The sequence below is a fragment of the Phyllobates terribilis genome, unplaced genomic scaffold (genome assembly GCF_046119375.1).
Source record: "Phyllobates terribilis strain yellow unplaced genomic scaffold, ASM4611937v1 Scaffold_1__5_contigs__length_1240528914, whole genome shotgun sequence".
In the NCBI taxonomy this organism is placed as follows: domain Eukaryota; kingdom Metazoa; phylum Chordata; class Amphibia; order Anura; family Dendrobatidae; genus Phyllobates; species Phyllobates terribilis.
This window is the reverse complement of record NW_027362761.1, coordinates 202,183,992-202,199,109: the sequence shown is the minus strand read 5'-3', so window position 1 is coordinate 202,199,109 and position 15,118 is coordinate 202,183,992. Positions and strand designations below refer to the sequence as shown.

General features: G+C 48.7%; 1 protein-coding gene across 4 annotated transcripts in view; it reads right to left on the bottom strand.

Annotated features, from left to right (window-relative positions):
• The window catches only part of IDNK (IDNK gluconokinase), a 138,354-nt gene extending 124,925 nt beyond the window's left edge, over positions 1 to 13,429 (bottom strand). For 3 of the 4 annotated variants that reach the window (XM_073670913.1, XM_073670915.1, XM_073670914.1), the window contains exon 1: positions 13,251 to 13,429. In XM_073670913.1, coding sequence (XP_073527014.1) covers positions 13,251 to 13,288 — 38 coding nt within the window. In that variant the 5' untranslated portion in view covers positions 13,289 to 13,429. Of the gene's footprint in view, positions 1 to 11,316; positions 11,650 to 13,250 lie in introns of those variants that run through there. The other variant, XM_073670916.1, reaches the window with a different exon arrangement.
• Positions 13,430 to 15,118: the final 1,689 nt, after the last annotated feature.

Here is a 15,118-nt window from a genome sequence, read left to right as displayed (position 1 = left end):
CCCTGAGTACTGGGGTAGCCAGGTTGCCCCCGGGATATAGGGCATGGTGAATGGCATGACCGCTGCAGCGGCTGCGCTGGGGGTGGCTGTGGCAGTGGAGCTCCCCTCGGTGTCCGACATCCTCCTTCCCCCCTAGTGGACCGTGGCCTACCTTGTGATGCTCTTCTTCCGTAGGCCGCGGCTCCGCAGTCAATCGTCGGGGTAGAGGACCTGGCGTCGCGCTCCGATGACGTCAGCGTCGCTCTTCCTCCCTTCCAGGACCTTACGCAGCGTCGGAGCGTGGGGCGGAGCTTCGGATCTCGCGCGCTTTCGGCGTCCACGCCCCTCTCCTTCCCGTGCGGCGTCCTGAAGATGGCGTTCGATGGCGGGAAGCGGCTGCGGATGGCGGGAAGACGGCAGAAGATGGCGGGAAACGGTCCAAGATGGCGTCCGATGGCGGGAAACGACTCCGGACGGCGGGAAACTTCACCACAGGTAAGTATAAAAGTCTTTTTCAGGCACGCAGTACCCGGTGGTTGCGGGCACGAAATCCTGCCGACTACGCCAAAGTTGACGCGCCCCCTGGGCCTGTGCTGTGCAGGGGATACCCGGAGCCGGATCGCTGGGGGTTGTAGTCTCAGTGTGGCGGTGACCCGGTCCGTGCCTAGGGCGGTCAAACCAGTGGCAGTCTTAGGTAATAACAATGTCCGACTACGCCACCCGTGGATTGTGGTCAGTGGGGACCGCCGCTGCGCTGCAGCCGCTGAGGCTGATGTTGTTTGCGCAGCCGAGTATGGGATAACTCCCCACGGGAGAAGTATTGCCTCAGGGCAGCTAGTGTGGAAGATGGGAGTGATGGTGTGAGCGTCCCAGTAGTAATGGTGCTGGTGCGGCGATGAAACACAGAGACGTGTGGTGCAGTTCAGGGTCTTTACTGATGGTATAACGCAGACCCTCCCGGGAGTACTGGTTAGCAGTAGGGGCCTGGTCAGTCTGTAAGCAAGTAGGATCTCCCCTGGCCAGGTGGAGTTGTAGGCCTCCCCGACTATCTGCACTCTTTCCTGGCTACCTTGCTCTATGCGGGTAGAAGTAGCCCACGTCCCTGAGTATGCCGTGTGGTGCTCACCCGTATGGCCGGTGACTTGGGGCCTTCCGTTAGCCTCCGCTTCACGATGGCGGTGCTGGTCCCTTGCTTGTGACCGTGCCTCCGGGCTTCTAAGGCCAGAGGACATGGAATCCCCTGCCGGTTGGATTCTGCTGCTAGACCTGGATGTTCCCACAGCCTCGGACTCCGTGTCCGGGTTTAGTGTCTTCAACCAGGGCGAACTCTGCTCAGCTCCAGCCCCTGGTATTCAGCTACTGTTCCTACAGAGCTCCTAGGTCTTCCTTTCTCTGTGTCTGCTGTCCTCCAGACCAGACTGCGTCTCTGTCTGGGACTTCACTCCCTAATCCCGCCCCAGACCCAGTTTATAAGGGCAGATTCCTCCCCTCCCAGGTCTCGGTGGGCCGTGTTGCATGCTTAGGGCTCCTGACCAGAGAAACCTCCCACTTGCTCTCAGACATATTTCTATTACTGTGGCAACCAGACCCCTGGGGTGCCACACGTGTACCGGAGTGGTCTCTCTCAGAATACAGCGGGCCAAGGACAAAGACCACGACCAGGCAATTTGTTAAGAAACTAATTTTTACTAACAACAAAAACAGTGTTACCCCGGAGACATAAGAAAGAAACACAGATAAATATCACACACACCTAGCCCAGATCAGCTAGGACCCCTGCGCTGCACAACCGATAGGCCCAGTATGTTCTATCAGATACACTATAATTTGCCTGACCTGTGGTTATGCCTAATGCGGTAACTGGGAGTTTCTCAGAGCAAGGGTGTAATTAGATGAGTGCAAGAGGCAGCCCCTGCAGTGGTTCAGTGCAGAGATTCACAAACTTAACAATTCTCTAAAATTACAATTCAGTTATGCTCTCTATACACAAGCTCACACACTGAGGGGAGTATCTAACTAATATTCACACAGCCCTATAAGAAAAAAATTTCTCTGGGAAGAAACTGCAGCAGGGAGATCCCGCAGAATCTCGCTGGTGCTGCCTCTTGTGATGGATCCACACCCCGTCACCCGCCGGACGTCTCACACTACGCCAGACGGAGCACGTGATACGGATCTACCCTTTGCACCAACGTGACATAAAGCACCCCCCTCAAGGACGCGTAAGCTCAGGTTGGTAGAGTTCTACACAGTCACCCCCTGTCCACACAGGTACAGAGAAGCACCAGGGAGTGAGAAAAGGTGGTCCACTCAGCCACTGACGTGGCACACACTCGCTCACACCCATGACAGGCTTTCTCTACTCCAGTGAAGCAGAGCCTTGTCAGCCTGGTAGAGCTGACACCAGTTTCTATTTGATATAACGGACTTATATCGGGCTACAAACCAGCCCGGTAGCATGTTCGTTGGACCGAACGACAGACGTAAGGTTCGTCGATCGAGATAAAAGATATTTAATCTGTCGCAGAGTGCATCTTCTTTCAGTCACCACTGTACTTACAAGAGCTTCAATCAGCAAGATATCTTGAGTAAACAGTATTTACTTCATACTGGATAAACTTGAGATACAATTCAGTGTCACACAATCTGTGTGCTGCTTACATAACACATTCAGGAAAGAAAGAAAACACAGGAAGTAAGAACAACCAACAATTGAGAGCTTTTCTCCCACATTTACAGCAAGCATATAACTTTACACACTATTGCCATCTGCTGTCTGGTTAGTATAAAGTCCTCCTTTCACTTATAATAAGTCCTGATCTGTTGCATATGCCAACATAATCACCATAAGGGCACACTAAACAATACGTTATATACATAAGGGTTATACATACACAGTGGTCAGAGTTACAAATACAAAAGTATGTACAACAAATATAAGCAGAACTTAAGATTCAATTACCAGTATAGATGGAAAGGCCTGGCTTGTGGGGGTGGACTGCCACATGGGAGGCTGTGGGCCCTGGCTTGGTGGATGGACTATTCCCACACGTCTTGATGTCACGACCTCCCAGGAAAAAGACGATGATGTCAGGGTTCCTGGAGTACTTAACCCCTCTGGCTCACTCACAATCTGGCCTCGTGGCTATTCCCAAATCTCCTCCCCTGGTCTCTCTTAGTTAAGAGACTCCCAAAAGTAAAATGGGCTATACCTCCTTACTGTATGGTCTTAGGAAACTGGTTCTGGTGTCACCAAACCTAACCGGGCCCCTGCTACGCGTGGAGACCAAGCACAGTGGCCCTGGGGTTTCTGAAAGGTTGTGCCACATATCTCCCTATTCTTGCTTGCTTGGCGGTGAAGAAGGGAATGGGGAGATTTTCCATTCTTTTAGGTTTCCGAAAATCTATTTTGTGTATCACTCGGATGTATTGTCTTCCCATAATTCGATGTTGAATTATAGTTTCTTGAACAATAGAAGCACATGGCGTAGGGGATGGGAAGGGACAAATCCTGTGCATCTGCTTGCAGCTGCTGAGGATATTGTCACTCATGCTTGCCGGCCCCCTCCTTTGCAAGCTGCACTGTCGGATTGCATTGTACATGGAGAACTCTGTAATCACCGTCACATAGTGCAAAATGTTTGACGAGGGATTACCTTGAATATCTTCACACCTCCCCCCTTTAGAGGGCACTAGGGGGCAGCATCACTCGGTGTTCCCCCATGCGCTCATCCGCAACTTCCCCTTCTCGGGATAAGTCGTCGGCATTGCCATGCTTGCAGCACTTTTTGTGGCGAATGGCGAAGTGGTATTGTTGGAGCGCGAGGCTCCAGCATAGCAGCCTCCCATTCGTCCCGGATACAGTGTGTAACCAGCTGAGGGGGTTGTGGTCTGTACAAGTATGCTTGCAGACACAGCAGGGCCCACACAATTGCCAGACATTCCTTCTCCATCGTGGAATAAGCCACTTCCCTCAGCAAGAGCTTCTGGCTCAGGTACAAAACGGGGTGTTCCTGGCCCGTAGTGTCGACCTGGCTGAGCACAGCACCGAGGCCAAAGTCACTGGCGTTGGTCTGCACTACAAACGGCAGCGTGAAGTTGGCTGCCTGTAGTACCAGGGAGCTAGAAAGGGCTGTCTTCAGCGCCCGGAAGGCTGTCTCACAGTCGTTTGTCCAATCGACTGCAGAGGGCAGCTTCTTCTTGCTGAGGTCTGTCAGGGGCCTTGCCAGGCTACTATAGTGAAGGACGAACCTCCTATATTACCCGGTGGTGCCCAGGAAGGACATCACCTGTTTCTTGGTCCTAGGGGTGGGCCATGATGCGATGGCATCCACCTTCCCGGGCTCTGGCTTCAGAACTCCCCCACCTACCCAGTCTCCCAGGTAGTGGACCTCACTCATACCCAGCTGCCACTTTTCCGGCTTAATGGTCAAGCCTGCCCGTTGGATCCGCCCGAGCACCTGCACCAGATGCTCTAGGTGATCCTCCCAGGTGGGACTAAAGATGGCAATGTCATCCAGGTACGCGGCCTGTAGTATTAACATGAAAAATGGCTATTTTACATTTCAAATCCATATTGAAAAAATAGGAACTGGACAAGTCAGCATTTATAGGTATCTTACCTCAGTAGACTAGGGGTCATTAGTCCAGACATACTAAAAAACATGGCTTTAGGTTGAGTTTGCTAACAGTCTGAGGTTTAATCTTTATTACTGAAGGGACTTTGCATTTGTATACGCTGTGTTTGCCATGAGAGATCCGAGATAGAACGTGACACAGACAATTGCACAATATTGTAAATAAGACTACAGGCATATGGCTTAAGATGGAGAAGCTTATTGTAGTACCAAAAATATAAGTGGCTATCTGAAACCCATTATGATGTATCCAACCTCTAATTAATATTCTGACTATATATTCTGTATTAAGGTATATTTTATCTGTGAATGTATCTCACTGATACACAGCTTCTTAACACAATATGCTGCCTGGGAAGAAAACCTTGTTCTGATTTATAACCCGGTGTAGGATTTACTTAAACATTATGACAGAAGTAGAATGGTCTGTGAACAGGTCTTGTCCGGTATTGCTTATCTGTTATAGCTGGCCACTGTCATGGGATTGGAATGTTGGACAATAACCTATGTACTTTCATGCTTACGTAATATTAGGTTGGGTAAGCCTTTTTCTAAAATATAAAAGCTATTGAAGAATTCAGTTATGGCAGAAGCATTGTGGACCTGTGAAGACGACGTTCTTCACAGTGTAGAACCTAGAACGCATTCTCTGCCCAACGCTGAACGCTTCTCCAGCTGAAGTTTCCGGACGAATGATGTACATGCTACTAGGGAAATCTTTTTTCTTCTTCTATCTAATAGTAAGTATGCAACCTTTATAAGTATTTAACCTTTGTACTTAGAATCTACAAAAGTGTACGCAATATCATAATATCATACGATTCCTTTGATTCTGTATTTTATCTTTCAAATTAATTGTTATAAATAAAATTGCGTTATATTACAAGTGGTTGCCTTCTTTAAAGCTGTATCCGAACCTTATTGCTAAAAACTTGGCAATACATAATTTGGTGTAGTCGGCAGGATATGCAGAAGGCTCAAAAGTTCTTTTTATTGGAAAGTAGAAGGGATTCTGTGTGAGTGTGATAGTGTGATATTGCGTAAAGCATGCCTCTCTTTAAGAAAAAAATAGGTTGTAAGTGTTTCTGTAGAAATTCCAGGGTGGGAGCAGGCTCCTTACCATATTTTGGCCAAAGAGTGTTCGCTATGTGTTGGAGTATGTGAATCATGGGACAAATGTTTAAAAGAGGCTGAACCTGCTGATGTGTTGACATGTCTGCAAAAAGTGAGAGTGGAAAAAAAACAGGAATTGGGTGTTGTGAGCAGGAGAGGATGGATTTTGTTACACGCTTATAGGAGACAGCATGAGGAACGGCTTCAATCCTTCAAAGAATGCAAGCGTTAGAACAGCAAAGGTGTGAAATGCAGAGTGCTTTGACAGTGGTGCAATGTCAGAATAGGCTGCTAATGGATAAATGTGATGGGTATCAACATGTCGCAGAAAAGGCAGCTGTACGTGTAGCTCAGTACAAATATAAAAAGTCAGGGATTTCACATAATAGAAAGGTTACAGTAAAAGATTCTGAATCCCCACAGTGGGGGCCGGGCAGGACACTGGGAGAGAGAGGGCCCACTCCCTCCTCATCACAAGTAAAGCCCACAACAGGGGTTTGAGGATCTTTATGCTGAAGTTAAATCCTTGATACAGGAATTTAAAGCCCAACAGAAGGGCGCATCATTTTCTCCTAATATGATGTCCTCGTCTGAAATGGAGGATCGATGGAGAGAGACAGATAAAAGTGATTGACATGCTGGCCACGCCCCACAAATGTTGGTAGATACAGGGGCGGAGGCCAGTTTGATTCATGGAACTCCAAAACGATTCAGTGAGTGCAAGGTTATAACTACAGAATTAGGAGGAAAGCAAATTGAGGCAATTCAGGACAGAGCAAAACCAGGAGTTAGTGGAATCTCCACATTGCATGAGAAGTTAAGCAAAGTCCCTATGGGACTTCAGGAGCAGGAGATACCCTTTGAACAATTGATTCCTGAGCAGAGGAAACAAGCGTGGTTTACAGAAGGGTCAGCTTGTTACCAAGATAACAACCGTGTGTGGAACGCAGTGGGCTACCAGACTACAAGTATACATAGCAAAGAAGTATGGGGAAAAGAGTTGTGGCAAGATATCTGGGCAATTGTACAAATAATTAAAGTGACTGTGTTTCATGTTGATGCTATTTGTGCTTCAGATACCCTGGAAAGATTCTTTAACTCAGTAGCAGACGAATAGTCCAAAATATCAGTCACTGAATCCAGTAAAAAGACTGACACCACTGAGGAGCTGCTTGGACTGACTCAATGGGCACAGACCAGGGGGGTGCCCATCAGGTTAGATGTAATCAAGGAAACAAATATGAAATGTCCAGTATGCCAACATTCACAACAAAGACCTGTCCCCCATGTTGTTAGGGGTCAAATAGCCCGAGGTAAACTACCTGGACAAATTTGGCAGGTAGATTACATCGGCCCCCTTCCACAAGATGGAGGGTGTGTGTATGTATGCACGGCTGTGGATACATACTCAGGGTATATGATGGCTTGTCAGTGTAAAACGGCCAATGCTAACAATACCATTAAAACCATGGAAACCATAATATTATATTAAGGTATTCCATTGTAAATTCAGAGTGACAATGGTAGTCACTTCAAGAACAGGAAGGTTGCAGAGTTCTGCTCAGAAAATAATATTGAGTGGACCTTTCATATCCCATATTATCCTCAAGCCGCATGATTGGTAGAGCGGATGAATGGGCTACTGAAAGAACAGTTGAAGAAATTGGGAAATGGAACCTACGTGACAGCGTTGAGCCCCCTGTAGTCCACGCAGAACCGGGTTGTCCGGTCCTTCTTTGGGACGAGGACCACAGGTGAGGTCCAAGCATTGCTGGAGGGTTGGATGGCCCCCAGCTTCAGCTTCTCGTCAATCTCCTGGCACATGTGCTGCTGTACTTCCAGGGAGACCCAATATGCTGAACGCCGGATGTCCACGTGATGGACGGCCGACTCTGTCCTTTCGGGCTTGCTGCTGAACAAATCCTGGAAGGGGTACAGGGTTGCCCACAGCTGGGACCATTGGTCCGACAACAGCTGGTGGCAAACCTCCACGTCCTCGAAGGTTCCACGCGCCCTAGCCTGGGCGAGCATGTCCGGGAGAGTCTCCGCCTCTCCCTCCTGTGGCAGGTTGCACACGGGAAGGGCGCAGGTCTCCCGCTCATGATGTGCCTTCATCATGTTCACGTGGAAGGCCTTCCACCTTCCCCGGGTGTGGTCCAGGGTGACTAGGTACGTCACAGCATTGAGCTGCTGGTGCACGAGGTACGGGCCTTCCCAGGCCACCTGAAGCTTGTCCAGGGGTACGGGGACCAGTACCCACACCTTTTGACCCACCTGGTAGGTTCTCTCACAAGCATTCTGGTCGTACCATTGCTTCTGGTCAGCCTAGGCTCGCGTCATATTGTTGTGCACCAGCTGCGCCAAGGCCTACATTTTGTCACGGAAGCGCACGACATATTCGATGACCGACACTCCAGGGGTGGCTAAGTCCCATTCCCAGACCTCCTTCATCAGAGCCAGAGGCCCCCGTGCACACCGGCCGTACAGGAGCTCAAAGGGGGAGAACCCCGTTGAGGCCTGTGGAACTTCCCGGTAGGCAAATAGCAGGTATGGGAGGTACCGCTCCCATCCATGCCCGTGGGAGTCGACCAATATCTTAAGCATCTGCTTCAGGGTGACATTGAACCGTTCGCACAGGCCGTTGGTCTGTGGGTGGTAGGGGTTGGTCACCAAATGTTGCACCTGTATTTGCTTACAGAGGGACACCATCAGCTGTGACATGAACTGGGTCCCCCGGTCGGTGAGCATTTCCTGGGGAAAACCCACTCGGGAGAAAATCTCCAGTAAGGCTCTGGCTACCTTGTCGGCCCGAATAGACGACAAGATCACCGCTTCTGGGTACCGGGTGGCATAGTCTACTACCGTCAGTATGAAGCGTTTCCTGGAGCTGCTGGGAGTGGCCATCGGGCCAAATAAATCCACAGCTACCCTGAAAGACTCTTCAATGATGGGCAGAGTTACCAGTGGGGCTTTGGGGCACCGCCCCGCATTTCCTACCCTCTGACAGGTGTCACACAACCGGCAGTAGGCAGTCACCTCGGCCCCCATCCTTGGCCAGTAGAAATGCTGGGCTAACCTGGCCTTGGTCTTAGTGATCCCTAAATGTCCGGCCATCGGAATCTCGTGCGCCATTCGCAACAACTCCGCCTTGAACGGATAGGGTACCACTAACTGTGGGTCCCTGGGCCATTCCTCTGGTGAACCTCGCTGGACCGTTACCCGGTACAGCCGTCCTTGGTCCCAGACCACCCGCTCGAGGTCTGAGTCTCAGGAATGCTGTGCAGCCTGCTCCTTAAGAGCTTTCAAGTTGTCATCAGTCAGGTTGTCGCCGCCTGAAACCCCTGACTGGACGTGGCCAGAATAGACGAAACTGCCACCTCTTCTGTCAGTTCCCCAGGACCTGTCGCCTGTCCTCCGTCTGACCCGGCAGCCACTTGGTCGGAAGGGGAGATGCCGTCGGACTCCCGAGGGGCTCTTTGGGCCTGGGGGCCACCACTGCCCGTGACAGAGGCTACGCTTCTCCTCCGCTTCTGACCAAGCTTCCATTCTAAACGGACTACTATGGCACTCTGACATCCCGGTTGTGGGGGAACCCTGCCATGCGGCCTTACCTGGGAGCCCTACCTCTCCTGGGACTGCCCGCCCTCCATGGCATGCTCCTCCTCCGCACCTGTTTGCCCCCTGTCTGTCCCCTCTGTGACAACCTCACAGGAAAAACTGTTCCAGCCTGCTGGCTGGCACACACTCTAAGGCCTTATCACAGCAGACTTGATTAATCTCCCCCCCTCCAAGGGGAGAGGGACACAGTACATCACCCACCCCCACATCCCCATCAGTAGGCATGTTAATAATATTAGCAGCAATAGGGGTGGACATGACATTGTCTGGAGAGTTAGGCCTTGGGGGTTCAGTGACCACACAGTGGGACAGTAGCCGCCCCAATTCTCTCCCAAGTAAGACTCTCTCGGCAATGTTCAGAGTTACTCCCACCTCCCGCACTCCCCTCCCGGCACCCCAGTCCAAATACACCTTGGCGACAGGCAGCGCTGGCTCGACGCCTCCAATCCCGGAGACGGCAAGAGTCTTCCCAGGTATCAAATCCTGGGGTGACACCAGTTCAGGCCGCACAAGGGTCATCTCAGCGCCGGTGTCTTGCAGTCCCATGGCCCTGGCCCGGCCTATGGTGACAGTCTGAAGGTTCTGAAGGGACCTCCCACCATCCCACTCACACACAGAACAGTGGACGGTTTCTAGGACGGGGATGGGCCCTTCTGGCGCTGGGGACACATGGCTTTGAAGTGGCCCGGCTGTCTGCAAAGGTGACACAGTCAGGGTTCCCCTACCAGCGTGGAGAGGAAAGCATGGGAAGGTGGCACCTTGGGCCTGGGGGCAGGGACAGCAGTTGCCGCGTTCGTCTTACTCCCTCTCCAGCTGGCAAGTTTCTTGGCCTCTGGAGTCCTGTTGTTGGAGTACTCGTTGGCAAGGGTCACTGTTGCAGAGGCACCCTTTGGCATCCGGTCACGGAGGTACTGTTGGAGGTCGTCCGAGCAGTTCCACAGAAACTGCTCAGTCGCGATGAGCTCCTTCAGCTGCTGGACGGTGGTGAGCTCCAGTCCTATGGTCCATTGATCAACGGCCCTCAGTAGGGCCCGCATGTGGTCGACCCAGCTGTCTGCCAGACCCCGCTGCAGACTCCAGAGCTTCTTCTGGTAAGTCTCAGGGGTCAAGTTGTACTGCTGGACAAGAGCCTGCTTGATGTCCTCATAGCTCAGGGTGGTCTCACTGGGCAGGTACCCAAAGATTTCCAGGGCTGCCACATGGGAGGCTGTGGGCCCTGGCTTGGTGGATGGACTTTTCCCACACGTCTTGATGTCATGACCTCTCAGGAAAAAGACGATGATGTCAGGGTTCCTGGAGTACTTAACCCCTCTGGCTCACTCCCAATCCGGCCTCGTGGCTATGCCCAAATCTCCTCCCATGGTTTCTCTTAGTTAAGAGACTCCCAAAACTAAAATAGGCTATACCTCCTTACTGGATGGCCTTAGGGAACCGCTTCTGGTGTCAACAGACCCAGCCGGGCCCCTGCTAAGAGTGGAGACCAAACACAGTGGCCCTGGGGGTTTCTGAAAGGCTGTGCCGCATATTCTCCCTATTCTTGCTTGCTGGGCTGTGAAGAAAGGAATGGTGAGATTCTCCATTCTTTTAGGTTTCCAAAAATCTATTTTGTGTCTCACTTGAATGTATTGTCTTCCCATAAGTCGATGTTGAATTACAGTTTCTTGAACAATAGAAGCACATGGTGTGGGGGATGGGAAGGGACAAATCCTGTGCAGCTGCTTGCAGCTGCTGAGGGGATTGTCACTCACGCTTGTCGGCCCCCTCCTTTACAAGCTGCAGTGTCGAATTGCATTGTACATGGAGATCTCTGTAATCACTGTCACGCAGTGCACAGTGATTGACAGGGGATTACCTAGAATATCTTCACAGTCTCTAACTGAGAATTTATGTTTGGCGCCAAACTCTTTCTATAGACTGCGTGCATATGCCCATCGGGATCCCTGTGGTGGGGCCTGAGCTCAGGACTTACCTGCCGTTAACTGAGCACTAAATAGGCTGCCTGATCGTCTGAGCAGCCGTTTAGTTGGGAGACCGTGGAGTGGATCCTGAGCTTATCACCTGGAGCGCAGTTTTAGCCTGACAGGCTAGCAGAAGACCATTCATGTCACAGCCGATGCTTTTGGGGGAATCCAACTCTGCATCCAACCGTAGTCGTCCCCCCAACGTATTTCTTCTTCTCTGACATGAATTACAGGAACAATCTGTCTTTGACAGGAACCCTCTCACATATGTCTCTATTCACTGTCTTTCCAACTGCGCTCGAAGATGGCCGCCTTCAACCCTCAGAAATCCTTCAGCTTTCAACTATCGCTTGGGGCGGCTCAAACCGGTTATTTTCCTGTGTGTCAACTGACATACAGGTGACAGTAGTATGAATGTGAAAACCGCTGCCATCTAATGGCCAAAACCCAAATATCATCTCTTATGTTTATACATGTAATACATATCTGCTAAACACCAATAACATCTTTTATGTTTACGCAGGAAATCATATCTACTAAAACAGCTTTAGATGGGAGTGGAGTGGGAATCTTCAACCACCCCCTCACAGCTGTCTTTTGGCACAAGGTTAGAGGAGGTTAGGTTTTTATAAAGCTGGTAAATTTGCATCACCTGGCCTTTACTAATGATAATAGTGAACAATCCATAACCCTAACAGGCTAAATAAGGTTAACTTAACTGTTCACAATAACAGTAATCTTGACCAGGGGTTCTTCTATACACACACACACTCTCTCTCTCTATCTGCACCCTTAGTACTTATTTGACCATACTTCTGAAAGGTACCATCCTCCTTTCTTAAAAAATGGGAACTACATATGAGGAGCCACAGACCAGATAATAGGGAGCCACACAGAATGGCACCAAGGGTCACATATTGTTTCACGTACTACTGTTAAGGGAGGGCAATAACCCTTCACGGTTGACCAAGTGAGTGTCAAATTATTAAATTATTATGTTGATTGCAATCCACAGAAAACCAAACGGAAATAATGTTCTGTATTGGGAGGATTCAAAGAATCTCTGATCCTGTTTATTTTGCTTAGCATTTTATATTGTTTTGAATATATCAAATAGCCAATCAACTCTACAGACATACTACAATACTATAGGCTAACTGATGTTAGTACAATTATTACGGAAAACACATATATGGTCATATTATCATTGTTAGTTTGAAGCACTCTGGAAATTTTACAAGGTCGAACCTGGCGTAAACAAGTTAGATAACAGAGTGTCTGACAAAATGTTCTCTTGAGAAAAAGTTAGTGTGAGAGTAGTTCTATGGGAAGAGAAAGAAAGAATGTATGTTATCAAGGAGTGATAATAACATGATTTTAAAGCGAGCAGACAAAATGGAGTTGCTCTAGCATGAGTATCAATATGTCCTCTACACTACCTCACTTGCCTAACGGTATACTGGGTCGGAAGTAACCTTTTGGGTTATGCTTACTTTTCTTCCACAGTGTTGAATAGCATATTTGTCAATGATCTAGATATATGCCATACAATTGTAAACCTTAAAGTCATGCTGCAAATAAAATGTCCATAGAGTGATTTTTTTTTATGGAAATCTACAGTAAATTAAACAGTGGGACATTTAGGTCTATAATAAATGATAAAAATATTATAAGCACAGTGTGTGAATCATAAAGCAAGTTTCACAATACTATCCTCCTGCATACACCAGCCTCAGTGCGCTCTATTCCCAGGCCACTATATGAACCTTCCCCTACACACATGAGCGTTGCCTCCTCCCCGAGTACACATGGGAGTAGCCTTTGTCCTCCTCTTGTCATCATAACAAAGCAGGATTTGCAGTGTCAGATGTCTGTGTAACCTCTTCATTGCTGGAGTAATAGCAGTATTAACAGCTGGTCTATATAAAGAGAATGTACATACTTCCCAGATCCGCTCACTCCCATCACCACGAATATCATAACTTCTTAGGATCTTGTTGCCACCAGGAAGAGACACTGTAATCCCTTCCTCCACTCCTTGTGTTGTATACTGAGCACTGCAAGACGACAGGGAAGTAAAAAACACGTAATCCAGTCACCATTGCTTAGTCATTCCCCTCCTGCACTGCTATTTGTTCTCATTAAGTAATCAATATGTCATTTAATAAAGCATTAAACATGCAAGGAACAAATCTAGACCTCAATGTTATGTGAAATATAAGATATCAACCCGAAAAATGTTTATATTTTACAGGAAGAATTAAAGTAAATACACAGTGCACAAAACAAGATAATTTTCTGCAGAATCCAATGATCAGTGTAAAGTAAGGCTATGTGCCCACGATGCAGAAATGCTCCAGATTTTTCCTGAGCGTTTCTGCATCTCCCTTTTACATGCATTTTTCCTGCCAGGGACAAGCGGAAGTGAAGCGCTCTTCACATGCATTTCCGCATGCGGGTTGACAAGCGCTTTTCAAGCGATTTTAGCATCACTTAAAAAGTGCTTGACAACTTGGTCACACTATATAAATCCATGCAAACAGCATGGATTTATATTTTTTTGACTGTAAAAAATAAATATTATACTTACCTTCTGATGGCCCCCGGTGTCCTTATCCGATGCGTCTTGGCAGCTCGCGGTGGACTAAAAGGCCCCCGGTCTTTTCTCCGCTGCGTCCAGTCTTCCCGGTGTCTCGCGGTGGTCTGAAAGGACCTGCTATGACATCATTTAGTCATGTGACGGGTCACGCGACCGCCGACGTCAGTGGTCGCGTGACCCGTCACATGACTAAATGACGTTGTGGCAGGTCCTTTTTAGACCATCGCGAGCTGCCGGCAAGCCAGGACGCATCGCTAAGGACACTGGGGGCCATCAGAAGGTAAGTATAATGTATATTTTTTATTTTATTCTTTTTTTTACAGGTACTATGGTACCCGGGTCCGGAGGAGAGTCTCCTCTTCTCCAAACCCAGGTACCATCTGCACATTGAAATGCATGGTATCTGCATCTGCAGTGATGCAGTGATGAAAATCTGATGGTACTCCTGTAAGAGGGTGTATACACTGCGTGCAGAATTATTAGGCAAATGCGTATTTTAATCACTTCGATACTTTTTATACATGTTGTCCTACTCCAAGCTGCATAGGCTTGAGAGCCAACTACCAATTAAGTAAATCTGGTGATGTGCATCTCTGTAATGAGGAGCGGTGTTGTCTAATGACATTAACATCCTATATAAAGTGTGCTTAATTATTAGGTAACTTCCTTTCCTTTGGCAAAATGGGTCAGAAGAGAGATTTGACGGGCTCTGAAAAGTCCAAAATTGTGAGATGTCTTGCAGAGGGATGCAGCAGTCTTGAAATTTCCAAACTTTTGAAGTGTGATCACCGAACAATCAAGCGTTTCATGGCAAATAGCCAACAGGGTCGCAAGAAGCGAGTTGGCCAAAAAAGGCGCAAAATAACTGCCCATGAATTGAGAAAAATCAAGCGTGAAGCTGCCAAGATGCCATTCGTCACTAGTTTTGCCATATTTCAGAGCTGCAACGTTACTGGAGTATCAAAAAGCACAAAGTGTGGAATACTCAGGGACATGGCCAAGATAAGGAAGGCTGAAAAACGACCACCTTTGAACAAGAAACATAAGATAAAACATCAAGAATGGGCCAAGAAATATCTTAAGACTGATTTTTCAAAGGTTTTATGGACTGATGAAATGAGAGTGACTCTTGATGGGCCAGATGGATGGGCCAGAGGCTGGATGAATAAAGGGCAGAGACTCCGACTCAGACGCCAGCAAGGTTGAGGTGG